Here is a 26,568-nt window from a genome sequence, read left to right on the forward strand (position 1 = left end):
AAAAACCCCACCAACCAACCAACCTTGACAACTTCTTCCATTTCCATCACTCCAGGTAAATAGTACTATAAAGCACTCGCACTGTGTTTCTGTAAATGTGGCAGAGCCCTTTGGCTCAAGAAAGGGAGTTCTAGATGATACCTGATCTGTGCAGTTTTGATGTTACCATTTTGTCACAACAGTAGAAACTGAAGAAAGTTACAGCTTCCTGCTTTATGTAGCACAGAGACAACAAAGTCTTGTTTTCATAGCATACATTTACTGCTTTTTAATTTAGTTAGAACATGGAGCTGTGCAAATCACAGTTCATAAACCCCACCCACACATCACCCAGGACTCCCCCCTTCAGGGGTCCCCTCACAAACCAGCCTGGGAGAGGGAAAGAAAGGGCAAATCCTATTAACAATCCTGAATCCACTGGACCCAGTTTAGAGAGGCTCCTCCACTGACTCACAGCACAGGGAGCCCCCAGTGTTTCTAAAACACCACTACACAGACTAAAAACACCCCGCCCCACACACACCTTTTGTGAGGTGATGGCTGGTCCCATGTTATCTTGCGTAATAGTTTAAACTCATGGGTAGGGGGAGGAAATCAAAGTAACAGCAAAGACTAACACCCATTCCCCACCATTCAATACCGCAGGGAGGAGGGGAGAAAGGAGCACACTAAAAAATCCAGTTTAACCAAGATGTTTGCGAAACTTAAGAGCAGGACTCGAGCCAGCTTTTTGTTCCATTCTACCAACCACATGAGCTACTACGGCAGTAGCTTTCTTCCTTCTCCCACTGAAGGAGGAAGGAGAGAAGTGCTGGAAGAAAATACACCCCCACCCACCTCCCAATGACTCCAAGTCCTTTTTTCTCCCCAAAAGCAGGGAATGACCCTGAGGAAAGTTTCTGCTTGGAGAATCAGCTCAGGTGCTGCAGCAGCAGCTGCAAGAAGGACCTTCAAAGGGAACAACTTGCACAGCCTGCAGGAAAGGATGAGGTAATGGCAACTGAATTATTAGTTCTCCAGCTGCCACTCCTGGGAGGATGGGACATTCTCCAGCACTTTTCTGTTCACGACAAGTCAATCCTTTAAGTAACCTTGGGCATGTCCCCCTTTGCCATTGTCCATGCACAAAGTCTGAGTTGCTTCAGACCTTCAGCTTTCTGAAGAGCACTTTCTGCCACCTCATGTCCACAGACCAAGGGCTCAAGCAGCTTCTGCACTCCAGGGATGTCCACAGCCAGTGCCTAGTGTAGTTCTACACATTCAGATTCAAATACTTTCACCAAGGTTAAGGTTCTTGGGCAGGCAAACTCACTGTGCAGGCTCAGGGTCTGAAGATGCTCATGTGGCTCATTTGCTGCCTGCCTTGTTCACCATCAGGAAGGGCAAGCAGAGCTCAGTCTTAGTGTTTCTAGGCAGGCTTTTGGAGGTATTCAGAGACAGAGAAGTCAAAAAAACCCACAAAACCAAAACAAAAATTCATACACTCTTCCCCACAGACAAGGTATTTCAGGAGAGCTGCCCAGTTCCTGGGGCTTTTCACTCCCTCCCCTGATGCACACTGGAGGCCAAAATCTCAGTGGGTTGTTCTGGAAAACACATGCACAAACATACACACGCACGCTGTCCTGGTGGGGCCTTTTACTGGATATCCAATTTCCCCAGCTTTCTGAGCAGGGTAGTCAGTGGGAGAAGCAGTTCCAGAAGTGCTGGTCCTTGCCCAGGAGTCTCCTATAGCAATTCCCTCCCTGGCAGACAGGCCAGGGTGACTTCACAGCTTGCAGCCAAGTTCTAAGGCACCACAGTAAAGAAGCCTGAAAAGGCCAGAGAAACATTTCTCAAGCCAGAAAAATAGTGTTGAGCAGCTTTCCTAGGTGCAGTTGGCAGGAAACGGCCCTTTTTGCTTCTGAAACATGCCAGAAATCCACAGTGAATCAGGATGTCCAAGAGGAGGGGTGTTGGGTGGGGAGAGAGAGGCAATGCAGCAAACGCACAGCGTGGTGCCCCATTAATGCCCTGGAAGTGGCTGAAGTGCATCTCCCTCCCTGTCACTCATCTCGACTCCAATGGAAGTGGTGCAGGCAGCAGGATGAGCTGACTAGGTTGTGTTTTCAGGTAGCTTGTCACGGTTCAGTCCATACTGCACACCCACGTTGTGGTCCAGCTCCTCCAGCTCAGATGGAAGGGGGATAGCAAGTTCTCCCAGGTAGAGAGAGAGAGCTTCAAAGGAATCTTCCAGCTTGGAAAAAGGGGGCCTAGAAGCAGCAGTGAGGAAATGTAAGTGGGAAAGAGGAAGCAGAACAGCATCTGGAAAGGCTAAGCCAGTCATCCATCCAGGCCACTGTCCCATTCAGCTTCCGAGATTGCAAAGATCCCATCTGTCTGGGCTACCCGTTTTTAAAGCCAACGACCAGGGAGGTCTGGCTTTTTTGGAACCCACGTGGCATCAACACTGTTCTGAAGCTACAAGTTTCACAAATGAAGTGTTCACCTTTCAGAGCTGCTGCCAACGTCTGCCCCTACTTTTTGTACATGAGAAACCCTGAACAATCGTTCCTCCCTTACTCTCTCTGTCTCATAAATGGTTTCAGAGACCTCCACCATGTACAGCGGTCTCTTTCCCAGGCTGAGGAGTGTTCAGTCTCTCCTCACGTGGAAGCCTTTGAGCATTCCTATAGAAGGTTGGAGTACAGCCCTCATCCACCCTCTGTGCAAAGCAATCCTTCCACTAAGGGGATACAGGCACATCCACCAGGCTTACAAAGAGGAGTCCTCCAGACCCCAAACCTACCTGCTCTCTGGTTCCAGTCTGCAGCAAATAGCAGCCAGAGGGAAAAAGGCTGGAGGGCAGTCAGCAGGAACAAACTTCTCCCAGAACAGCTTGACATTAAGGCCAAAATCCAGTGTGCGTGGGAGACAGTCTGGGTCAGCATACACCTGGCCTATGATCTAGGGAAAAATGAGAGCAGCGCTTAAGTACAGCAACACTTCCAGAGCGTTAAGAAACAGGGAACTTCGCATCAGGCAGGGGCTCCTTCAAAGTATCACAGTGAAAGGGAAAGAGCAGAAACACTGTTCCTCCTTTCCAGTGGGGCTAGCTGCACAAAGCAATGAGCAAGGCACTGCATACAGAAAAACTTCACAGGAAATTTTTCAAGACCTGGTGATGTGGCCACTGTTGTGAAGGAAGGCCCAGATGCCTTGTCTTTCTCCCCAGGGTCTCTGCTAGGAGATACAGGATGATGTGCACTTGCCAGAGAGCTCGACAGTGTCTCGCTGCTGCGGATGATGCAGCCTCTCCTGATCGCAGGTAATCAACACGACCTGCATCACCATCCCATCTCTACCCTCTCACACCACCAGCAAAGCTCCTCTCTCTATGGAGCCTGTCCAAAACAATGCTGTGAAGTCAACAGCACCACAAATTCTGAGTTGCTTTGTTACTGGCAGATTCAACCCCACCCACAGTCAGAGGGTAGGGGCGGAGACAAGAACAGCCATAACCAATGCCCAGGAGGTTGCAGGCGAGAGCTGGTAGAGGAAAGGGCTGGGTGGAACAGAGAGAAGCACTGCCCCAGCACTCAGACATCCAGTGCTCACCACCTACCCTGCCGAGGTGCACTCACCACCTCCAGCACAAGTGTAGTAAGAGGGAAGGAACCCACAGCGGGAGCTTTGGGGTGATCTGGACTCAGACAAGGTCAATGTCAATACAAACTCTCACATGGGGAAGAGTATTAAATTTAAAGCCTCATCGCATATCACAAGAAGGGTGTTATTTGTAACCACCCAGGCTTTTCTATGCCAATAACTCAGCAGGACAACCACATCCTGTAACTAGACAGTGGAATGCCCATCATGTATTTTGTCAGGGTTATTTCCTTATCTGTTTGAGTATGTAACTTCTTTTTTTAGCATCTTTATTTTGGTGACAAATGTTCATATGCTACTACCCCTTTATTTGTCTTTTTTCTATAGTTGAAACAATTGTTTTAATCCCACATACAGATTTTTCAAGTTCCTAAATCTATCACTCACAACCACAATATTCTCTGAGAGGAGGGCCAAGTGTAAACAGAGCACCAGATGAGACCACAAAGATTTATGCACAGATATTTTCTTTGTCCCCTTCATCCAAACACTGAAGATGAAACTGTGCTGGTCTCCCCTGGTGTTCCTGTAACTGCTGTGTTACCCATACACATAACACCCCACCTTTCATCTGTATTTCCAGTCTTACACACCTTTTAAACTGAAAATACCTTGCAGCTTTTGAGTGGTGCTCTTTGCTCTGCAGACAGAAAAGCCTGATAAAAGAGTAAGACTGTGCGTTGGCTCAGAAATAAACTAAGCTAACAGACTTCAGGGTGCAAGCTTCATTAATCGACCTGCAAAGAGGTTTCAGTTTCCCCTTCTTTGAAGTGAAATGCCATCCCCAGTGGAGGCCCTGAATTTGCTGAGATTATAAATGTGATTGTTCTTTTAATGAGGCAGTAGAAAAAGAAAAATAAAAAAGTATCACAGTTTTAGGGAATATGTCTGCTTTCAAATGGATACCAGGGCTCAATCAGAACTTGTTGGACTTTTTTACAGCTTCTCTCAGTCCAGGAGGAACCGCTGCATTTCTTCCAGTCCAGGAAGAAACTCTCTCTGGGACCAAAAAGTTACAAGACAGTTATCTTCCTTGAGGGAGCAGAGGGCAGGGTAAGCTTGTACTCCCAGCCTAATTCACCATGCTCTTAAGTCACAGACTGCACACTCAGACACAGAGAACTGGCTGATGCAGTATGTGCAAGGAGGTGGCAATGGGGAAGAAGTCCATTATAGATGCCATGTAACATCCTGGTCTTACCTCACAGAGAACAATCCCAAATGAAAAGATGTCCACTGTCTCATCGTAGCTCTGTCCTGCAGGAAACACAAGACATTCAGCTCTGTGAGACGCAGTTCCCCATCCAGCTATTCCAGGAGCTGCCAGTCCAAAACTGAACTAAGCCTATTTCTTGGAGGGCCCTAAAACAGGAGACAAAGCAAGGCTTAAATCTGAGCAGGGTCAGTTGCCCCAAGATATGTATACCAACTGCATCTTCCTGTACACTGCCATCACATATTAACTGTGCTTCTTTCTTCTGCTAGGGAATTACAGGACAACACAGGGAAGCCTGGTATATCAGAGGTCTGAGCAAATGCTAAGGATAACTGGAAAGCTTCTGCCCATTCGCATTGATTGCTGTTCTAGTGCATCTCTACAGTGCAGTGTCAGTGTTCAGCTTCCCCAGCAGCGAGCAAGTGCCCAGTCCCTGCTGCAGTGACTGCAGAGATAATAAATTACACGCTAGCAGTGCTTTGAATCTGGGAAAGCAGACTGGCTCCAGCATGCCATTCTCTGCTTAGACACACCCCTCCCAAGCCAATATCTGGTAAACAGCCTTGCTTTCAGAGGTGATGTCAGACTACGCTCTTGCTGTTCTCTTGACAAATGCCAGGTCTGAGACAGGCTCCGAGAAGCAGCCTCAGACTCCAGCAGGGCCTGTAGGCCTTGAGAGAAAGAAAACAGAACAGCACACAAGAAAGCAATACGGAGAAAAGTTAAGCTGGGGGAGAAAAGCCCAGTCCTCCCTTCCCTGGTGGACTATGTTGGACAATACTGATATCGTAGCCAGGCAAACTGCCTGACCTGGTCAGACAGACCTGCTCATTAGGAGGAAATTGTATCCATTGTATTTCACCCTTACCTCAACTCCTGCAGGGGCAGTTTTTCCCCTAAGGGACATAGTTCATCTTTAATGCAACCAAGGGCTGCATGCCAAAAAAACAGATTTCCCTGCACTTGGACAACTCCCACCCCAGTCCTGAGGTTTCAGCAAACCTGGCAGCAGATGGCTTCTCCCTGGATCTACGCAACAGCACACGTAAGCCTCATCCTGGAGTTTAATGATTCCCTGTCTCAAGGGGCAGTTCCAAAGCATGAGGCTATAACAGAAATTGATCTCAGGTTCAGTCTTATTTCAGGCCTCTTTTGTCTTCCCTGTTATCTGGATCATAGCAAGTTTAGGTCTGTTGCCCTCCTGAAGAATCCTGCTGTCAAACCAGAAACATTACCTCGGCTGGTACAAAGGCTTAGCAGGTCAAGTACTGCAAAAGAAGTGCACATAGGGTACCTGTGTGTATAAATAAGCTTGCATATTAGTAGGTCTAAAACCATAGGCTCTAATAGGTTTGATTGTTACTAGGGCCCCAAAGCTTTCAGTAATCCTATCATCCCTATACCTTGCCACAGGCTGTCTCCTCACCTGCACCCTGGTATCGCTATCTTACCATTTAGCATCTCTGGGGCCATCCAGTATGGGTTGCCAACCACCGTGTAGCGCTTCTTCCTGTCACTCTTGCGTAGGGTTCGTTTCTTGGCAGATGGCTTCTCCAAAGTGGGCTTTTTTCTTTCCTCCACAATCAGCCGAGACAGACCGAAGTCAGCCACCACCACTGTCTTATCCTACACAAGAGATTTAGTACAAGCCACTGATTCCTCTTAGCTCCTTTCAGGAACAAAGAGGCTGCAATTCCTGTTCACTATCAGCTACGCTGTAAGGGTGACTATCAAGGTTTCCTGCAGCCAGGTAAGTGTAGCAAGCTGTCTAGACAGGTGTAAGACACACAATTCACAATGCCAACTCTCTTCATTGTCTGTGTGGTCGCTAACACTAATCCCATCAATTGGGCTACACTTGCCAGGGCAAACCTGGACCTTTTCTTTCAGACCTTCCTATTATACCCAGCCAGAAATTAATTTAGACTTTCACCCTGGGTCTTTTGAAGCCCACATACTAATCTCATATTCCAGCCAAGTGAACAAGGGCAAGGCTTGAGGGAATGCAGATACACAAGAATCTTGTGACCTAGCATTTCAAAAAGAGAGAGCACACACATGTGCACACACCAGCACACTTGTCTGAATCCTGAGTGCCAATAAAAAAAGTCATCAAGTGGTTGAAAGAACAGAAGCAGCTGTAGAGAACATTTCATAGCTCAGATAAGGAACAGAGCTGTACTAACTCTCGTAATGTGACTGTTACTAGGCGATACTACCACAGGAAAGGGGGTAAGAGAACAGAATGATGAAACAGCGAAAGCTAGATCAGTCTGGAAAATCCTATATGAAGATGAAGCTCCCTTGTTTAGGGCAGTAAAAGCTGCTCTCAAATCAGTTCCACCCTGACAAAAGAGGGAACATCATGTGGAGAAAACCAAGGGACAAGGATGACAAGGAGGGGAACAGTATGCTGTGGGGAACGGAGGTGTAACTCACCAACTTGATTAGGCAGTTGTGGGAATTCAGGTCTCTGTGTATGATGCACATGGAGTGCAAGTAAGCCTGGAACAGAGGGAGAAAACTTGGTGTTAGGGGTTCCCAGGTGAATATGTCCCTTCACTTTTACAGACCTCAACAAATAGATGCTACTGGTCAGGCAGCATCCACAACCCCTTATAGAGCACACTGCTGAAGCAGCTAACCCTGACCCTGGAGATTTGCTCTGTGATGAAGGGACAGTCCGACTCACCATTCCAGAGGCAATTCCTTTGGCAAAGCTGACCTTCTGCTGCCAGGGAAACGGATCCTGAAAGACAAGTCCTCAATGGTCAGGGACTATCTTACCAGCCAGCCGGTGACCAAAATTCCTCCGCGACAGGACTCTTAGAGCAGTCAGAGAAAGATGATACAGCCCCAGGCGCTTCCTGCCTCACGCCACCCACAGCTAAGCAGCAGCTTTTTCACACAGCTCCAAAGGAGAGCACTAACAACAAGCACGGTAAGGCTGGTACAACCAACAACACACTGTCAACCTCATTGAGCAGAGGTCTACCAGGCTTCCATACTCACCGCATTGCGGAGGAAGTCCTTCAGGGTGCCCCCCTCAATGTACTCAGTGAGAAGATTCAGCTTCTTGTCCTTGTACAGTACACCGATGAACTTCAGCACATTGGGGTGATCCAGGCTGCGCATCACTTTCACCTGGGAAGCAGAGACACCCCCCACCCCCCCCAAAAGAAGAGAATGGAACAAGTCCTGACAGATCCACTCTGTGGTGACAAGCACTCCAATGCTGGAGGTCCCCTCCAGCACTCAAACCCCAACCTTAAGGCAGTCAATTAACTGTTGCCTCTTCATTTTCACGCTGTGCAATTAACCTGATCTAAGTCTTTAAGGAGAGCACCGCTGAGTTTGGCTAACTTTTAAGAGACAGGAGCTCTCCACGACAGCTATCTGGTCCATACTGCATGTGTCAGGGCCAGAATAGCAGCATCAGGTGTTTAGGGAGCTGCCTTTAAGCTAAATCTGACTTTGAAAAACATGGTACGGAGCCACCAAGAAAATAGTTTGGCTTAAATACAGCAGGAGTCTTAAATATCTTACAGATATAGGCCCTCATTATTTGTATTTATGCACAAGGCTCAAGGGATAAATCCTTTATGTATTGCACAGCTCAATTTGCCTCAGACTCAGACTGCTTTTTATCATTGAAAAATTAATGAGCTGGGAGCTGAAGCCATGTCTATTGCTCGGTGTGAGTCACACTTCACTGCAGCAAACATTCAGCTCATGTCAGCTTTTCCCCGTGTGATGTCTCCCTCCTCGGTGCCTTGATTCCTGCCAGGTTGCTGGCATGATCGCTCTCTCTCTGGAGAAGATGGAAGAGAGTTCCACCACAGTACTGGCTCAGAAGCTTTTAGAAATCTTGCTCCTACCTCTGTCAAGAAAGTCTTCTGTGTTTCCTCATCACAGCGAATCAGTTCTTTCATCACCATCACCTTTCCTGTTGCTTTGTGAGTCACCTGGTGGAAAGAGAAACCACAACTACAGGCAAGGTTCAAGAATACATAGCTCCAATGCTCTTGCAACATTTCTGAAAGAGAGGGTAACATTCCCCTCCATCCAGAGAGGAATATAGATGGGAGGAAATTCAGAGCCCAGCGATCTGCAGAAAACTGCATAAAATTTCTCCTTTCAGAATTCAGCAAAGACTCTGTACATGAAATAGAAACTACCTAAAGCTGATAGAGGATCATACCAAGAGATTGACAGCATCCCAAGAACCAGAGCTGAAGTCTCTATTTTAGGTAGCATAGGGCTGAGCATGTGTACAGGCTGTCAAAGCCCCTGACGGCATCAGTTCCATACTTGTGCATGCCTCAAGTTCCCTTACAGAAAGTACTGGCCCAGCGTGATGCTCACATTTTGTACACAGACCCTAGCCACTACATTCTGTATCAGCAAAGGAATCAACATTCACTTGCATCAGAAACCAAACCAAACAACCCAAAACTACATTACTACATGCTTTGGTTTTATGGGGACTCTGAAGCCTGATGGTTTCTGATGCGCTTATCAAACATACTCATGTGCAAGTGCAAGCGGAACTGGGGTGTACAGGCTGTTCAGTTAAGGCAGGAAGCAATTATTTTACCATGCTCCTTGGGAGCAGTGTATCGCTACCTGCAAGGAATGTCCCAGAATGGTGGCAAATGCACAAATCCACCATAAACATCAGGTGATAAGTTTCCTGGCTTTTGACATGGAAAGCTGTTTGCCTGTATCCAGCTAGTTCCTGGCATTTTGCTGTGTTCTAGAGGTTTCTTTTAACCAGCTCTGCCTTGCTTGCATATAGTGCATGAGTGAGTAAAAAGGGTCCAAATTCTGATAAGCAGGTTTTCCTGGAAATCCTCTTCCCTTCAGTTGCTTAACTTGGACAGCTCTGTCTCCCTAAGATCTCCAGGTAAACTACAACCACCTTCTCTCTAGGAACAGGAGGAAACTATTCTGACCAGATACAGTACTTGCTGCATGAAAAACAGTCAATCTGAAGCTCAAGAAAGGTGTCACTTTTTTGCCTTGTACCCTTTAAAATAAAAAGCCTTTCAGAAAACCTCCAGAGCTGCAGTCTAGAACACAAGACCCAGTTATAGTATTTAGGAAGCTTATGAGCTCTTGCAAACACTGTGGCACACTAGTTCTGTTTGGAACCATGGGACATAGCAAGGCTGATATAGGTGGAATACAAACGCATGGAATAAACACAACAGAAGCAAGAGTACATTATTCTTCTGCTCCCATCTGAAATCAAGCATCCATATACAAGTAGCGAGCCAGGGAACACTACACATTTCAGCCAGGGACATGAAAGCCAGGAACATCTAATACCCAAAGATAAAGGGAAGTGAAGAGACAAAGACAAGACAAGGCTAAGTGGAATTCTTAAGCTGACATACCAGCAAAACTGAAACAAGTGTCATCATGAAACTCCAAGAGGGCAATTTTAACTCCCAGAGCATGCACCAGAACAGGATGGCTATCGGGTACTTTGAGCAGAAAAGAAATGCCTTTGTGCCATTAACTGTGGGGACGCAGATGACAAAAGCATGCGACAGAGGAAAGGTTCCGCTTACCTGGACCTGTTATTTCTCTATGAGCAGAGGAGAAGAGAAATATGCTCATTAGTATGGATCAAAAGCATTGGGTTTGTAGTACTGGCTCACCACCTCCCATGGAAGCATGAGATGAATATGGTGGCTGGACACCTGAAGTTTATACAGGTGTAAGGAGAGAGGTCCCATAATATGGTGAATAGCAATCTGAGTACTGAGCAGCTCACAGCACCTTAGTAAGGCAGAAGAAGCTGCCCCTGACGCTGTGAGGGATGCCAGGATAGGAGCTGCTGAAGCATCCCCACTCAAGACCAGAGAGCTTAAATACAAGAGAACTGCTATTAATGGAGATTTTAATTGTGAGAGTCATCCAAGACCTGACCACTACCACCACACTGACAAGCCATTTAGGCTCTGCTGGGGGTTCAGAGATGGTTACTACATCAGCCTGGCAAACCCCCAAGCATGCGACACTAAGGGTGGGTAAGAAATACTGTACTGGGGTTGAATGCACCTCTTCATAAGAAAGATGCTCTTAAGAGAAAGTGTAGCTTGTTCCCCATTCTCCCACCTCACCCAGGTAGCTGCTGTGACACAGGCACTCTGGAGCTCTAAGTCTAACTCAGGAGATGAGTATGTATGGCCAAGGTTGACACTCAAAGGGGACAAAGTCAAAACCACCTGCAGCCAGAGACACTCATGGTCAAGGAATGAAACAGAGAAATGGATCTCACTGAGCAAACCAGGTGAGTGCCAAGACCAATCACTATCAGCAGGGCAAAGGCCACCGAGACAGTGGCAAAGGATCCCGAGATAGGCAGACACTGCTGTAATCAAGGTAAATGATGAATGTTTGGGGACTTCCCTCACCTTGATTGCTTGTCCAAAAAATCCTTTTCCTAGTACTTCGCCATGAATCAGGTCACAGGGCCGGAAGATTTGCTGGGAGCAGCTAGAAGAAGAACGTAGGGATTCAGAACGACTGATGTCACGGCTCAGAAGGAGCGGTTCCTTTGGAGAACTGGGGCCAGGAGACTTAGAAATGCTGTTACTTCGCCTAGAAAACAAAGGAGACGGGAAGATCAGGGAAGCTGCTAGGAAACTTTTGGTCCAGCATATCCCATCATTAGCTCCTAAGGGACCAGTTTATAGATGTGCTTTGGTGCTTTTCATATCTCAAAAGCCAGATGCTCTCCCAGCACCATAGAAGCTCTTTACAAACCTAGAGCAGCTTCCAAATCAGAGCTGCCTAAGAACAACACATCTCCTGCACTGTCAGTCAGAAGTGGAGCTCTGTGAACAGGAGGAGGAAGCTGTGAAGATGCAGCACTTGCTATCTCTAAACAAACGTTAAAATACTGGTAAATGACTAAATGAGCAACTGAGTGCCCCAGCCTAGGAAGACAAGATTTTTCCCAAGTCCCAGGACTCAGCCATATTCCCTTTAGGGACATGTTCTTCCCCAGCCATTTAGGGGTGGTAAAAATCTGACCTTTACATTTTCTAACTGTAAAACTTAGTAGCTTTTCTATGTTAAAAGTAGAGGTCCTTATTTTTATTAAGGAAAGTTTGCCATCCTGAAAGGGAATGGAGAGAGTACATGTCAATAGCAGGATCTAAAGCTCTCAGCTGCTTCGCCAGTGGTTCCTACCAGGGCTCATATCAGAGCTGAGTCGTGTCTCTGCAGTCATTTGCAATCGCAAGGCCTAGGCACAGAGCAGTCCAGCCAGGTAGCATAGGGCAAAGGCAAGCTAGGTCAGAGGCAGTGCTTCCATGTCTTTACCTGAGGGAGCGCCGTCGGAGCGTTCCTTCCAGATTCTCCTTGATGTCCAGTGGAGAGAGGGAGCGTGGGGAGATGGGCGGCTTTATGTGGGTGGGGAGACGGGAGTCCAAACGAAGCCTGTCTAAGCGCTGTGAGACAGGGTCGTGCTCTATCAGCAGCTGAAGTGTCTGGCTTGTCTTGCGAATCAGTTCCTCCACCTGAAAACAAACCAAAGGACAGGATGATAGCAGACAGGAGGAACACAAATGACAGGAGATAGAGAAGACACAGCAGAATGCCCCTCAGGAATGAGAGTAGAGAGTTCAGTGAGATCACTCCATAGTTGTGGTTTAGTTGCATGCACCACAGCTGTCTACCAGACATATCAAACTAGCAACATAGAAGTTCCTTATGCTATCCAAATCCTCCTCTTTCTGGTCAGCTACAAGTGACCTATACAAAAAAAGATGTGGACAGGCTGGAGAGGGTCCAGAGGAGGGCCACAAAGATGATCAAAGGACTGGGAAGCCTGCCATATGAGGAAAGGCTGAGAGAACTGGGTTTGTTCAGCCTTGAGAAAAGAAGGCTTAGGGGACACCTTATCACCATGTTCCAGTATTTAAAGGGTGGCTACAAAGAAGATCGAGACTCCCTTTTTACAAGGCATCACATGGAAAAGACAGAATGGGTACAAGTTACTCCTGGGGAGATTCCAATTGGACACAAGAGGACAATTTTTCACAATAACAATCAGCCATTGGGATAATCTCCCCAGGAAAATGGTGGATTCCCCAACATTGGAGACTTCTAAGATTTGGCTGGACACGGTGCTGGGCCATCTTGCCTAGACTGTGCTTTTGCCAAGAAAGGTTGGACCAGATAACCCTTGAGGTCCCTTGCAACCTGGTATTCTGTGATTCTATGAAAAGCTTTTTTTTTTTTTTTTTTTTTTCCCTAAGAAGTGTTCAAAAACTACACAAGCTTCCATCCTGAACAGTGCTGCAAAAAACAGCTTTGCAAAAACTACATGGATATTTATCTGAGAGATGTCTATTGTGCTCCTAATGTTCTCTTCAGCAGCAACAGTAAATAAAACCCTCGCGTAGTGAAGGTAATGGTGGTCTCACTACACTCTTGCAGCATCATCTGATATCTGTATAAAGTATTTATTTGTAAATACCAAATCAAATACTTTTTTCGCAATGGGAAAAACTTATCCCTAGGATCAGCTGAGCCTTTGTCTATTAGCAAGTGCCTCTAAAAGGATCAGAACAGTGGACTTCACTAGCAATACATGAAGAGTCTTCACAGCCTCTCTGTCCTCTGAGATGTCATAGCCCTACACTTTTCTTATTACCTCCCTTCATATTTGAATGCTGCAAAATCAGAACTGCATCCTAATTGCATTTCCATCTGTTACATTTTCCTCTTCAGCTGGAAGGAGTAGCAAAGCTTGTCTTCATGTTTATTCCTACTGTGAGCATGAGTATAATGAACACACACTGTATGTAGGGGGAGAACAGTGCTGAGAAACAGAAAAGCTATAGGAAGGCAGATGAGAAGGAGGCTTCAGAACAGAACTCTACCCACCTCCTCCACCTGTAATGTACGAATAGGAGCTCCATTAATCTCCAGGATACGATCTGCAGGGTGGATGGCGTTTCGGACATCTGGGCTGATGTGCATCCTGTTAACTCTAAACACGGGAATTATAGTGTGTGGAGGAAGTCAGTTTAGCCAAAATTATAAAAAAGATTTGATCTCTGATGCTTCCCTTCATATTGGTATTCTGAAATAAAACAATGCTAATCTACCAACACAGGTAGCTACCCTTAGACCAAGTGCTTAGGTCTGAGCTGGTTTGGGGAGAGCTCTTCATTTGCCCAGTGGCAAAAAATGTTAGTCCATTACAATTGACCAAATGTTTTGCATTCAGTGAGGGAGACAGCACTGAGAAATAAAGTTATCAATTAAGGTCATCACAACAAGCAAAACAGAGACCAAACACAAATGGCTATTAGTCAACATACGTCCCTGTTGTGCCAAGACAGATCCCCTCAGCAGTTAAAGCAGCTGGCAGGACAGCAGCGCTGCAGAATTTTTACCAGTTCCCTCTGCACAGACATGTACCTTGCACACAACCTTGTCATACTCACTCTTTCACCTGGACACCAGTGGCATAGCTGGAGCAGCCACCTTCAACAGACACGGAGAACCCCCTCTTGCCATCAGTAGCTGCCGGCATGGAGATGAGGGTCAGCGTATAAGGCAGCTGCTCACGCAGAGACTCAGTGGAGTGTTTTTCTATCATTGGTGTCAGCACAATCTGGTTATGGCATTTTCCACTAAAAGAAGTGAAGAAAGTAATTATGGCAGTATCCTAGCCCTCCCTGCCAAACTCACATTTCTAAGTTCTCTCATTGACCATAAGCTATAGTTTTTAATGCTTACACCATTCCCCCCTCCCTCCCTCAAAAGGCAGCTTCCTGGCATTCCTTAGTGTAGCATTCGACTGAACCATGCTGAGCCAGCTAAACATGGCTTACACATACAGCAGGGAGCAACTCTGTGGCAAAGCATGCAGCTCCGTCTTACCAGTAGAGAGTGGAATGTTGCACAAGTGCGTAAGTGTCCCCATCTTCAATGATCACTTTGCAGCTCATACAAGCAAAGCACTCGGGGTGATACTTGTATTCGCCAGCCACCTACAGACAGAAAAGGGAGTAGCTTAGTAGGGCCAAAATCCATCAGCAGATGCGACTACTGCTTTCCTCTCCAATTAATGCGCTCATTCAGATCTCAAAGTTAAGTGGCAGTTTTTTGCTGGAAAGTTATATTAGCCCATTCTACCTTTCCTGAACTCCATCCTTGGCACCCTGTTTGCAAAACTTCTCTGAAACAAACACGTCAACACGCAAAGCAAAGCTTGCATCCCAGGAACATCTGCTATATTTGGCAGCTGCTCAACTATCAAAAATAGTTGGTAGTCTGCTGCAGACTAGTAAACAAGATATTAAACCTTCCTGTTCAGTTGCTCTTGGCAAGATAACTAACGTTACGCCTGAATTAATAAAGCTGAAAGGGCTTTTTTTTTTGGCAAACAGGCAACGCACAAATTCAGATACTTTACCAGCCAGCTGACAGAAAAAAAAAAAGGCGAGCTGAAACTGAGACAACAAAATACCTTTAAAGAATATTTTTATTCATTGATCTGTTTTTCAGTTTTCCTTATGAGAACTTCCCTTATTGACAGTATTTTGCAAAGACTTCTGCAAGCAATGAGAAATTGTCTGCACTTTTCTCAGTACTTCCCTTTGAGGTAGCAATCATACTACTGAGTACCATGCTGCTTTTATTTTGGCCCTAGAAAAACAATGGTTATGTTTCATTCTTGACAGTTTTAAAGGTTAAATATTTACAAGGTTGTGGCAAGAAGAGGAACATTTAGGTGAGCCCCATATTGTGCAGGCAGAGTTCAATGCTTCAAAGCAGTTGAGGCTAACACTACTTCAAGACACCATCAGCCAGAAAACCACTCTGGCCACAGTCCAGGTGGGACTTGGATGGCAACCTTCCCCAAAGCCAGAACCTGCTGCTTATCCTGAGCTGAGAGGTTCAACTCTGCAGTGCAGTGGAAAAATCACCCCATGGAGACACTGAGGCACTGTGCTACAGAAACAGAAGAGATGTCCCCTTAATCACCTTTCTACTTCTCATGCCTGTGCATTTCAGCACCTTACTTTCTTTGTTCATAAGCTTCAGATCCTCACAACTCCCTCCTTTAGGAGCTACCTCCCTTCAAAATTAATCTTTATCTAGAAGATGCCTCGTTTCTAATCTCTGATTAGAGATTAGAGTAGCAAGGAGACTATTACCTTCAGTTTATTTGGTTATCTGAATAGATAGGACAACTCCCAACCAAGTTTGAGGAGGTGGAGGCAGGCATGTCCTGCCTCCAGGCAGGCAGGAGTCCTTCAGAGAGTCCTTACCATCACAGGTCCAGTCATCAGCAGAGAGCAGCCATGGCAAGATTCCCCAAACTTCCCCCAGTAGTCTTTGTGACAGTACAGCTTCCCGTCTTTCTCATAGTACCAGTTAGTGAGGGGATCCTGACATTCAGAGCACCTTGAAGGAAATAAAGGAACAAAGTTCCAGTTGGCAACAAGTCACAAATCAATAGAAAAGGTCATCTCCTGCATGGAGAAAACAGACATTCAGCAGCAGCTCACCACCAGCTCTTCTAATTATAGATATGCTAAGGCCCTCCATTTCCCAATGCTTTTTCAACTGAAAATTAGCACCAAACCCAAGGTTTGTAAGGAGAGGTGGTATCAACCAATACAAAGGAAAAGACAAGCTTCCAAAGTTTAAAACAAGTCCCATCCATTAATTAAAACACATCAGTAGGTTTACAAATTCTGCCTTATAAATTTTGCCCCTTTGCTTTCTCCCTCTTCCTGGATGCAAGCTTCCAGTTGCAGAGTTGCCCAGCACACAGATAGCTCTGCTGTGTTTCTACTTAGTGTTTCTATAGTATCACACCATCTTGTGCCAGAGCACCTGTCTCCTCAGCCAGTTTTTCCTGGGGGGCCAGAGAGGCAGGATGCACTTCCCTATAAAACACAAAGCCAGTTTTGCACCAATCTTTGTGGAAAGCCTTTCTATTCTTCTGTAAGTAGACCTCTCCCAAAAGGTCAACCGCATCACTATCCATTTGAGGGAGAGTCTTCAAAGCAGTTCATCCTTTGAGCTCCACATACTTACTGCATCCACCAATTAACTGTGATGAAAGTCCTCCACCCCTCCACACCAATTGCTCTCCCTTTCCTTCTGCTGCTGACAGTGCATGAGAATAAAAACCCACAACCAACCAAAAAAACCCCAAACAAAACAATTTCTCTAATTTAATGAAGAGAGTCTCAAAATCCTTCATGTATCCATGTCAGCTCCCATTTCAACAAGCAACCTTATTAATCAGCTATCTACATCCCCTCCAAGAAACAAAAAAAACCCCTTCCCTAAAAAAAAAACAAGGAAAAAGATGCAGCAATTATATTGCAGGTATCATTTTAGCAAATCACAAGCAGAATCCAGATCTTCAGGCTTCCTGAACACAAAATAATCCTGCCTCAGCAGGATGCACCGGGCAAGGGAGTTTATAACTTCTGCAGCGTGGAGGTGTGACTTAATGGAGAGATAAGGCACAGACAGCCGTTGCATCACTAAAGATTATTCCATTAGCCCTGGGCAGCACGTTCTCAGACTTTAAAAAAGGAAAATTAGTCTGGTATTGGCCATTTCCGAGTGCAGAAACCAAGGCAGGTTAGCCACCAATAACTGGTTCAAAGAAACACCCAAGGATCAATGTCATCATCAGTATGATGCTTTCCCAAAGGTGCAAGGAAGATTTTCTCCTGCCCCTTATCCCAACGACTGTCTCGGTTAGTACAGTGGAGGGGAACCCATCGCACTGGCGTGGGGGTTTAGGTGGGCGCGTGCCCTCCTTGGACAGCAGGTCTCTCTACAGCACCAAATGCACTGAAGTCAGCCAGTGGCAGCGGAGGCGAACTTTTTACATGCTCCCAGCTCTAAGATGAGAGCTACTGTTGACTTCACCTTTCACAAGCTTCCTGAAAACTTATTTGTGCCAGAGACATTCCTTGTAAACTCCACCAGCTTGTAATGAGCGTGATGATATGCGAGGCTGGTCGTGTTCCAACACGGAGAGAGTTATTTGCTCCAGCTCAAGAGACTGCAAAGCAACGAGGTGAAGCCGCTTGTAAGCAGCCTATGGTTTTAGGGGAAAACACACCTCATGAGGTATTTAGTGCCGTACCCTACCCTCAGGAAAACTGCTCCTTCTAATGTATTTGGCTTTTATAGCGTTTGTTCTCCCAGCTGAGGAGCTCCATATCCTGCCCCCCGCCGCCCCTTCCTCAGTGATGGGAAAGAACTCCAGCACGTGCAACAGGCCCTGCCAATGTTGTCTGAGGCAGGGGGGAGCAGTAACTTAACATTGCTATACATGCTGCATGCATCATTACAGCCTCAGCCTTGGGGCACTGTCATGGTTACACCCCACTCATGGTATGCAAGAGACCTAGAGGGCATTGGAATGCATTTTGCCTTCAACCACTAGCCTTTGGCTTCCATTTGCAGTAAATACCCCATGCTGAATGATCAAGTAGGTGAGTGGGAGGGAGAAAAGAGCAAGTGGAGACTAACAGCAAAGATTTCTATCACCTTGTGGCAGGAACATCTGGCTCAGCATGGGCAAATCAGATCCCTCAGACTTATCCTAATTCTGCGTGCATGCCTGTACCAGTGCGTGTTCCAAGAGTGATTACATCTTCAAACAGGGAGCTGTGACCAGACCTGTGCTTGGGATGCAGACAGCAATACTGGAGACTGCTCCACCAGGACTTCAAGACCTGGCCTTCTGTCTAAGTTCTCTCCACGTAGGTGAGTTATTTATTTATTTGTTTTTAAGCACAACACCTTCCTTTCCTCACCCCTCTTCAATTTCACCTTCAACCACTCCTTTTTCTCCCTAAGAAAATGTAGAATTTCTGCAAAAGCAACACAACTGCACTTCTGTTTAGATAGGCTCCAGAGGATCATGTATGCTTGTCTTCCCTTTACCTTTCCCCTACTCCTTCATGGTTTGACTCCAACCTTACAGCACTTTGATTAGTTTGCTTCCATCCGGAAATAAGCACTGGTATCTAATTTGCAACACACCCAATAGCAAAATGAAGGTGAGGGGGTGGAGCCAGCAAGCAGTCAGTTCTTCGCTATGCAATTAAACAAATCTGGGCAGGACAAGTTTGCAGCTTAAGGCTCAGAACCCCACCCAGGGCAATGAGGCAACAGGAACTAAGCAACCAGCCCCAGAGAGGCTAAATGCTGGTAATGGGTCTAACTGGCTACTTTGTTAATCACTGACAGCAAGAGGACATGGCTATGGCCCATATGGCCAAGCAGCACTTTCTGTTATTTACCGTGCATTCTGTAATGTAGAAAAGGCTTTACATTTGTCAGGTGTGGAGAACTGGCTGACAGCACACAGGTATAGTTTCAAGACCTGTTTCAACTGTTCCAGTGCCTTCACCCAAATGATAAAGGCATCACGTGATTGTTCCACATGACTCTCATTGAAGAGATATGTCAAAATTTTATCACAGAAGATACAAGAATTACCACTCCTTCCTTTCCCTCCTCACTAGAGCGCATGGCGTTGCATTGCTGCCATTGCCAGAGCTCACGTCAGCCAAGACAGGAATACAATTACTTCTACAGGTATTAAGCAAGCTAATCTTTGCTGGTCACTACAACCAAAAGAAAGGAAGATTTCTTGCTCCTCTGTCTTTTATAGTTTAGAAACCGCTGATCTTCTCCTAGATGATTTGCTATTCTTATTACAGAGTAACAAAGCATGGTAATCCAGTTTCTCGGAGGACAGGCAACAGCCATACTTGACGTGCTTCCTCTTGCTGCCCAGCCACCATTTTCAGAGCTGCAGAGCCCTGCTCCGATTATACAGTCCCATACATTATGATTCTTTGCTTCTCAGCCTTGGCTATAAAGAATAAATTAATCTGTCTCCCATAACCATCCTCCAGGAACCCCAGGCAGCATGTGGGTGCAGTGTTCAGCCCTGATGCTCTGCAGCACAGCAGGTGCAGAAAGAGTTCACAAATCGCTGCTTGACGGCTACTTGTTTTTGTGGGGGGTGGTAGGAGGATCAGGTCACAACAGGTAACCAGCCCGGTTTTCAGCAAGATGGGAGATTCAATTGATGTGGCATCTCTTTTACATCTAAATGAAAGCCAATACCCTAATGGAAGCAAAGACTTCCCTGGCACTGAAGAGACAGATCCCTTTGAGAAGGGCTCATTAATAAAATGCACCCCTCACACACACTGTCAGGCTAGATCAGTTAACGCTAGACAGGCTCAAAAGAGCTGTGGTTCCAATTCTGCAGGCAGAACCGGGGAGAGGACAGTCACGCAGACAGAAAGCTGCGGAATAAAACATAACCCCAGCCTGTAGCTAACCCAAAGGCTTCTTACCCGGACTTAGCAGAAGCGTGTGCACGGGCTACGTAGAAGACACTAGACAGGGAAGAACAGATGCTAGAGACTAAGAAGACGGAGTGTTTAAGCTCTGACTATGCAAAACGACTTCCACACGCTTAGGAGAAGGTGTATCTATGGCTTAGCATGATGCCCTCCACATATTACAAATAACGAATGTCTGCTCACTTTCCTTCTGCTGAAAGTGGATGCTGTTTCAGAAAGTTACCTAAAGAAGCTTAGCAATCGTGTGGCAGTATTTACCCCTATGCTAGACTGTTTTAACAAAAGGCTCCTTACTCCCAAATCACTACAAAAGTGTTTTCAGGAACAGGATCAATAATGAGCAAATCCGAGTGTAGGGGATAGGAGGGAGACAATGAAACTGCAAGCTGTGCCTTTCCCCATCCATTCACCTTATCAGCACATCAGCGCCAGTCACCATCCTGGCTGCATTCAGCCCCACTAACAGTTTTCACTGTGGAGATATAATGCAATCACGGTGAGTGGCTGCTAGTCCCTAGTTACCTGCAAAGTACTTGATTTCTTTTCTGAAACAAGATTACTGCCCTGCCTCGCTGCAGATTACATCACCTTCTTGAACTCGCAACAGCAGCACCTCACCTCACCCTGCGCTATGCCCAAGAGCAAGTAGCTTTGTAAGAGACATAAGCAGCAGCAGCCACAGTAATCTCGTTCCTCTGGCAGTGGAGCAAAGCACAGGGGCATGGGGCAAAGCGGCACAGGTAGTGTTGCCCTGAAAGGGAGCCTGCTTGCCTGGGCTACGCAGACGCTGCCTCACGACACAGGTGCCATTCCCTTATACCAGAGAGCTCTGAAGAGGCTGGTAATAAGAATCTTCCCTGTCGCCTCCTCAAAGCAAGACAGGAACGCAGTTTGGGACCGGCTGTTCCCTGCACACAAGCACTGGACCTCATTCTTCACGCCTCGCGTGCAAACTGCTTAGGATAGCATTACAGGGGGTAAAACGACACTTTGAAGATCCACTGCTAATCCTGCGCAAGACTTACCGAAAGGGATCCTTGGGAGCGAAGTAAGCTGGGGCAGACAAGTAACTTCCCATCTTCAACACTGGATAAACCGGCTCAGCCACAAACTTGTCCAACTGCCTCTGAACGGCTCTGTCCTGCCAACATGGCAGCAGCCAGTGCTCATTTAATCTTGCGCTGATTCAGATACTTCACCTCTCTTTGAAGCTGCCCAAGGAATGCCAGGTCTCTCGGCTGCTCCTTCCTTTTCAGATTTTTCCTGGCTCCCATGGCTATAACCATCTTCTCCCGCACTCAGCGGCAGCGGCACCCTTGGGAAGGATAGAATAACTGCTAACTGGGCTAGTTGGACATGCTTCTGCAATAGCTCTTGCGAGCTCTGCTGCCTGCTAACTATTGTCAAGTTTTCCCTTCTCTGGACCCACCCAAGGGTGGGAGGAGAGGAGGAGCGATTGCAGGAGGACAGCCTGTGGCTACAGAGGCTGAAAAAGCTCTACTTCTTCACAAGGGGTGGAGCTCAGATCCAAAAGAGGGGCTGCATTAGCAAGTGCTGAAAGATAGCAGCTTTTGCCAAAGAGCCAAAGCGCAACAAGAAACTACTCTTTGCAGCGGTGGCACGTTCTGATGGGGAAGTCAAGGCAGGCAGAGGGTCTGATGAAGACAACTAGCCACGTCTCCAAACACGTCACATGAACGTTTGCTACATACCTTCCTAAATCCCTCACAGCGAGGGGGGTTACGCTACCTTCACACAACCAACAGTCTGTTCATCCTCTCGCAGGAGGTAGCTCACAGTGTGCTTCATCCAAGGAAAAATAACTTTCTTTCCAACACGGTCTTAACCGAGATCATTGCAATCATTTAACCTAATCTTCATCTCCTGAATGGAAGCTGAGAGGCATAAATCAGCACAGAGGAGTACTCTCTCCTGCTCGCAGCACATGTAGTTATATCATTTTGCCTGCTCTGAAGCCAAGCATGATCTCTAGTGGCCTAATCAGCTAAAGCTGTTTGCAAGACACTCAGAAATGCAACAAACATACGCTGCTGCACCGAGCCCTCCCATTTTTGTACAGTCAGCAAAGCCTGGCGTGCCTGAACACAGCCTGAAAATCATGCTGTGTTCCAGAGGCAAGAGTACTCAAATGTGCTTTTACTGGAGATGCTCGTCTCAGCTGGCATATTGTTCAAGGGACGCTTGGGGCTGGGACGAGGCAGTCTTGGCTGCAGATTTGACAGCTGCTGCTCACTGTTGAAGTAAGCAGAAAGCCAGGCAGCCTTTTGTGTTGTTTTTTTCTTTTTTTTACTTTTAATAAGCATCCATCTTTCTGGGGGAAAAGAAAATAAATCATAATTTTCACCCGTTCAGTGCAGCTTCTAAGCCTGGCTGTAAAAGTGCAGTGAAGCCTAGTGCTGCAGAGCCCGATGTGGTTGTCAATTCCAGCACGGGTCTAATTCCTTCTGACATTTCACACAGCTCTACTGGAAGCAGCAACACGGTGAGTCTGTGTCTAGGAATGCACTCTGGTCTCCCACATTCTCTATATGTTGCGTGCTGAAAATGGGCCAGTGCTCACAATCCAACGCTTCCCTGGCTATCAGCATCACCCCACAACACAGACATACCTCCAGCGCATCGCAGAGCCCCTTCCCTGCCCAGTATCACCTACAGACAAAAGCTTTTCCCCACAATTCTGCTGCCATGGGCTGAACTCCCTCCAAGGGGGATTCCACGTGACCTCATAAATCCCAACTCTTCAGACAAAACCTTTGAAGATTTGATCCACAGATGTGATAAGCAGCCAGCTAGTCTGTGAATGAAGCCAGCAGATAAAGCCTAACTTCAAAGTAATAAAAACCACCCAGACAGCTAAGCAACTGGGAAGGGATTTTGTTTGAGACTTCCTTAAAGCCAAAGGACACATAGTCAAATGTCTATTTAAACAGGAAACATCTTATCAAAATGATTTTACTTTTGCAGCAAGCCCCAGCAGCAGCCAGTAAGTTACTTTTTCCTACACAGAATTCTCTTGTTACTTCTTGCCTTTTTTTATTGTTTCTACAACCTATTTGAGAACACAATAGCTCTGATAAAAGGGCTCTGGAAAAGGTGTTAATGTGTTCATACATTCTAGATCTGAATTCCTGCCAGAATGACTGCACTTCAAAAAATGCTGATGAACAGGTGTGTGTGTGTGTGTGGGGACACCTTTTCCATGTCATTTTACTGATACCATCTCTGAGGGCCAAAATGCACCGAAGCAAATTTCTTTTTCACCAGATTAAGTCAGTTATCAGCATCTTCTCTCTTGCAAATGCTGACAGCATTTCCACTACAAACATGTACCCATCACAGGGAGTTGCTTTCCTTACTATGGTTTAGAATTGTACTGTAATTTTTGCCAGAAAGAAGCCTGAAAAATACAACTAGCAAATAAAAAGGAAGAAATGAAAAACCTTGACAATGACTTAACATGAAATTTATTGTAAATTGAGTCTCAGCCATTACAGTTTTATACCCACAGAAATGCATCACATAGCTATTGTGATATTCAAGTGAATAATATCTTAAAACAGCTGGGGTTAGGCTGCACATCTAGACACCCTCTTTACCACATAGTTCATGCTGTCCAATAGCATGTCTACAGACAGATGTATTGCTCAGCATATTTACCAGCCCTAAGATACACAAATTTATCCTGGCACAGACAGGCACTTTGGTATGTGCAGGACTGGTATAAGCTGGGGAAGAGGCATCTGCTTGATGCCTGAAGAATCTGCAGCAACTCTTTGTTTCAGCATGGGCGCAGTTTGGAGGCGTTCCAAATACTTCAGTACAATCCCAACACCTCATTGTATTTCCAAGGCACTTACACATAACATGTGCTTCGCTGCCGTTGAAAGACAGAGTCCGCTCCTGACATCAGCTACTGAAACTAATACCGTTTTGATATGCACGTACCTCTGAGTGAAAGCTCTTGCACATAGCTCTTGAGTAAACTAAAACGAACAGTGAAGCGAAGCCCATCTCCTTCACTGCACCTTACTTCTAAACAGCAGCAGAACTTCAGACCAACACAGTGATGCCTTCTCGATACCTAACATCACTAAGCACAACATTAGGATGGAGATAGATTTTTGTCTCCACCATACTTGCCTAATGGCTGCAGACCTCCTGAATACGTGTAGGCTGAGAAGCCAAAGAAATTAAACCTATTGAAACTTCACAGATTATATATGGTTTTGGAAGCAGTGACTTCTGATCTGTAAATGCAGCACATCTGGCAATAAGACCAGCACTTACACCACTGCATCTTCACTCCCTAACTTGCTGCTTTTGTCTGTGCAGGCCGCTAAACTCCTCAGGGAAGGATCCTGTCTCACTCTTGTGGAAAGCCTACCACATACTGGGCTGTGTGAGTAATTCTAATTGCCTTGATATAGTAATGCTCTGATAACAATGCCCTAAAGGACAAGCTGCGCAAGTCAACTGAAAAAAAACTTAGGACTGGAATAGTAGCCCAACTACTCCTTAAATATAAAGGGTCATCATGATGTCCTGTAGCTGATATAGATTCCCCTGAGGAATGTGGCTGCTTCCACCTGCAAAGTGCTTCACTGCTCCCTTGCATTTTTAAACTCCTGAACAGCCCTGGCAATGTGTACAAACAGGCACTTAGCAACTATTTCTCCCTAAATCTGATAGTGAGCTGTTGAATTTCAATGCTGATAGAGACATCATCAAAGAGACATTCCCAGGAGTCTGCAGGATTAGTGGAGAAGAGCTCTCACCTCTGAGGCCCTATCATTAGCTTTCTGTAACTGCCAGAAACCTGAGAAGACAGGGAAGAAGAGGAGATTCTTGTTTCCTGCTTCTACCATAATTCAGCTGCCTTTTGTTACTACTGATCTTTCCCCTGCTCTCAAATTCAGCTGCTGTGTGTACAAACCTGACTGTGTTCACAGCTGAAAAGCTGAAGGAAGATTCAAAGCATCAAACATCCCCACATTTCAAATTCATCTTAATACACACCTTTGCCTACATCTTTGTCAACATTTGTACATTTGAGCTTCGTATTCTGTCACTGTAGATCTATTTGTCCTGTTGCCTATGGGGAGGAAGCAGCTTTTGGAAAGCAAAAGCCTGTGCCAAACAGTTTGAACCAACAGAAGTGATCCAAAGCCTAGAAAATACAGTCTACGAGAAAAAGCTAGGTCCAGGGCTTCTTCAGTCTAGGAGAGACTGATGGGAGACACGACTGCTGCTTTCAAACAGGAAAAGGTGACTTGACTAACAGAAGGGGAAAAAAAAGGTTCTTTTCCACATCCATTGTGAAAGTGACTAGAAGAAGTTGATTTAAATTGCAACAAGGGGAATTTCTGAAGGTAGTAGACAGAAGCTTCTAACACTAAGGATAATTAAGTGCTAGTAGACTTAGTCTGGGAGACCAAAAACCTACAGTGATGGGAGATTGTTAGGTGATCAGTTTCTTGATCATTCCTAAGCCATAGAAATTACTTCCTTCAAACCCAAGTTGAAGCTTAGTAGATATCCTAAGAACCACAGAAAACAGATGTAGAAAATACCCTCAGAAGTCATCTAGTTTATCCTGCAACCCCCAAAACAGGTTTAACTACATATGTTCTTCACGTTTGCCTGGCTTGCCTTCCCCTGCCCCCAAATGTAAAAAGAATCAAAGTGATTCACTAAGTTTTGCTGAGCAAAAAATACTTCTATAGCACACAAAATATGCCATTCAGTATAGAAAAATCATGTCTTTGTAAGACAATCAAATTACTAAAGTTGGCAAATTAATAGTGGTTCTCTTTCTGCTCAGTAGCCCGGAGCTTAGGGCATCCCCTCGATGCATGGATAGCTAATCCAGTTCTGTTTTCTGACCACGGACAATTGTCACGCTGCAGAGTGCACAACGGGTGGGCAACGAGGGACTCTGGGAAGAATCTACTTTTAACCTTGTTCCACTACTGAGAAACAGTCAGAAGGAGAATTTGTTTCAAATTCACTTCAGAATACCAGTAGGAGACGGAGCCAGGAGTTCTTCTGCACTCTGCCAAGACTGTTCCATTTTTTCAAAGTATTCATTTAGAGAGAACAGCCTTCTGGTGGTTACAACACTCTGCGTTTTAGTTTCTAGCTCCAGTAAAGGTTAACAGAAACTGAAACAGAGTAACACATTCAAAAAGAGTGCAAGCACCTGAATCCTAAACAATCTGTCAGGTGAATTGATTTAACTCTAGGTAATAATTTAAACAAATACATTTTTATTACTTTAGATTTTTT

At 45.8% G+C, this 26,568-nt stretch overlaps 1 protein-coding gene across 8 annotated transcripts in view; it reads right to left on the reverse strand.

The window, feature by feature from the left end:
- Positions 1-150: 150 nt before the first annotated feature.
- LOC142037366 (LIM domain kinase 2) overlaps positions 151-26,568 on the reverse strand; it is a 48,211-nt gene continuing 21,793 nt past the window's right edge. For 4 of the 8 annotated variants that reach the window (XM_075041733.1, XM_075041731.1, XM_075041732.1 and 1 more), the window contains 14 exons: positions 16,171-16,306; positions 14,777-14,886; positions 14,338-14,526; positions 13,772-13,877; positions 12,203-12,399; positions 11,290-11,476; positions 8,743-8,829; positions 7,877-8,008; positions 7,557-7,613; positions 7,304-7,369; positions 6,316-6,490; positions 4,850-4,905; positions 2,789-2,946; positions 152-2,252 (listed from right to left, as the gene is read on the reverse strand). In XM_075041733.1, coding sequence (XP_074897834.1) covers positions 2,096-2,252; positions 2,789-2,946; positions 4,850-4,905; positions 6,316-6,490; positions 7,304-7,369; positions 7,557-7,613; positions 7,877-8,008; positions 8,743-8,829; positions 11,290-11,476; positions 12,203-12,399; positions 13,772-13,877; positions 14,338-14,526; positions 14,777-14,886; positions 16,171-16,306 — 1,813 coding nt within the window. In that variant the 3' untranslated portion in view covers positions 152-2,095. Of the gene's footprint in view, positions 2,253-2,788; positions 2,947-4,849; positions 4,906-4,950; positions 6,079-6,315; positions 6,491-7,303; positions 7,370-7,556; positions 7,614-7,876; positions 8,009-8,742; positions 8,830-11,289; positions 11,477-12,202; positions 12,400-13,771; positions 13,878-14,337; positions 14,527-14,776; positions 14,887-16,170; positions 16,307-21,287; positions 21,699-26,568 lie in introns of those variants that run through there. The other 4 variants (XM_075041736.1, XM_075041735.1, XM_075041729.1 and 1 more) reach the window with 4 other exon arrangements.

Source organism: Buteo buteo, chromosome 11, assembly GCF_964188355.1.
Source record: "Buteo buteo chromosome 11, bButBut1.hap1.1, whole genome shotgun sequence".
In the NCBI taxonomy this organism is placed as follows: domain Eukaryota; kingdom Metazoa; phylum Chordata; class Aves; order Accipitriformes; family Accipitridae; genus Buteo; species Buteo buteo.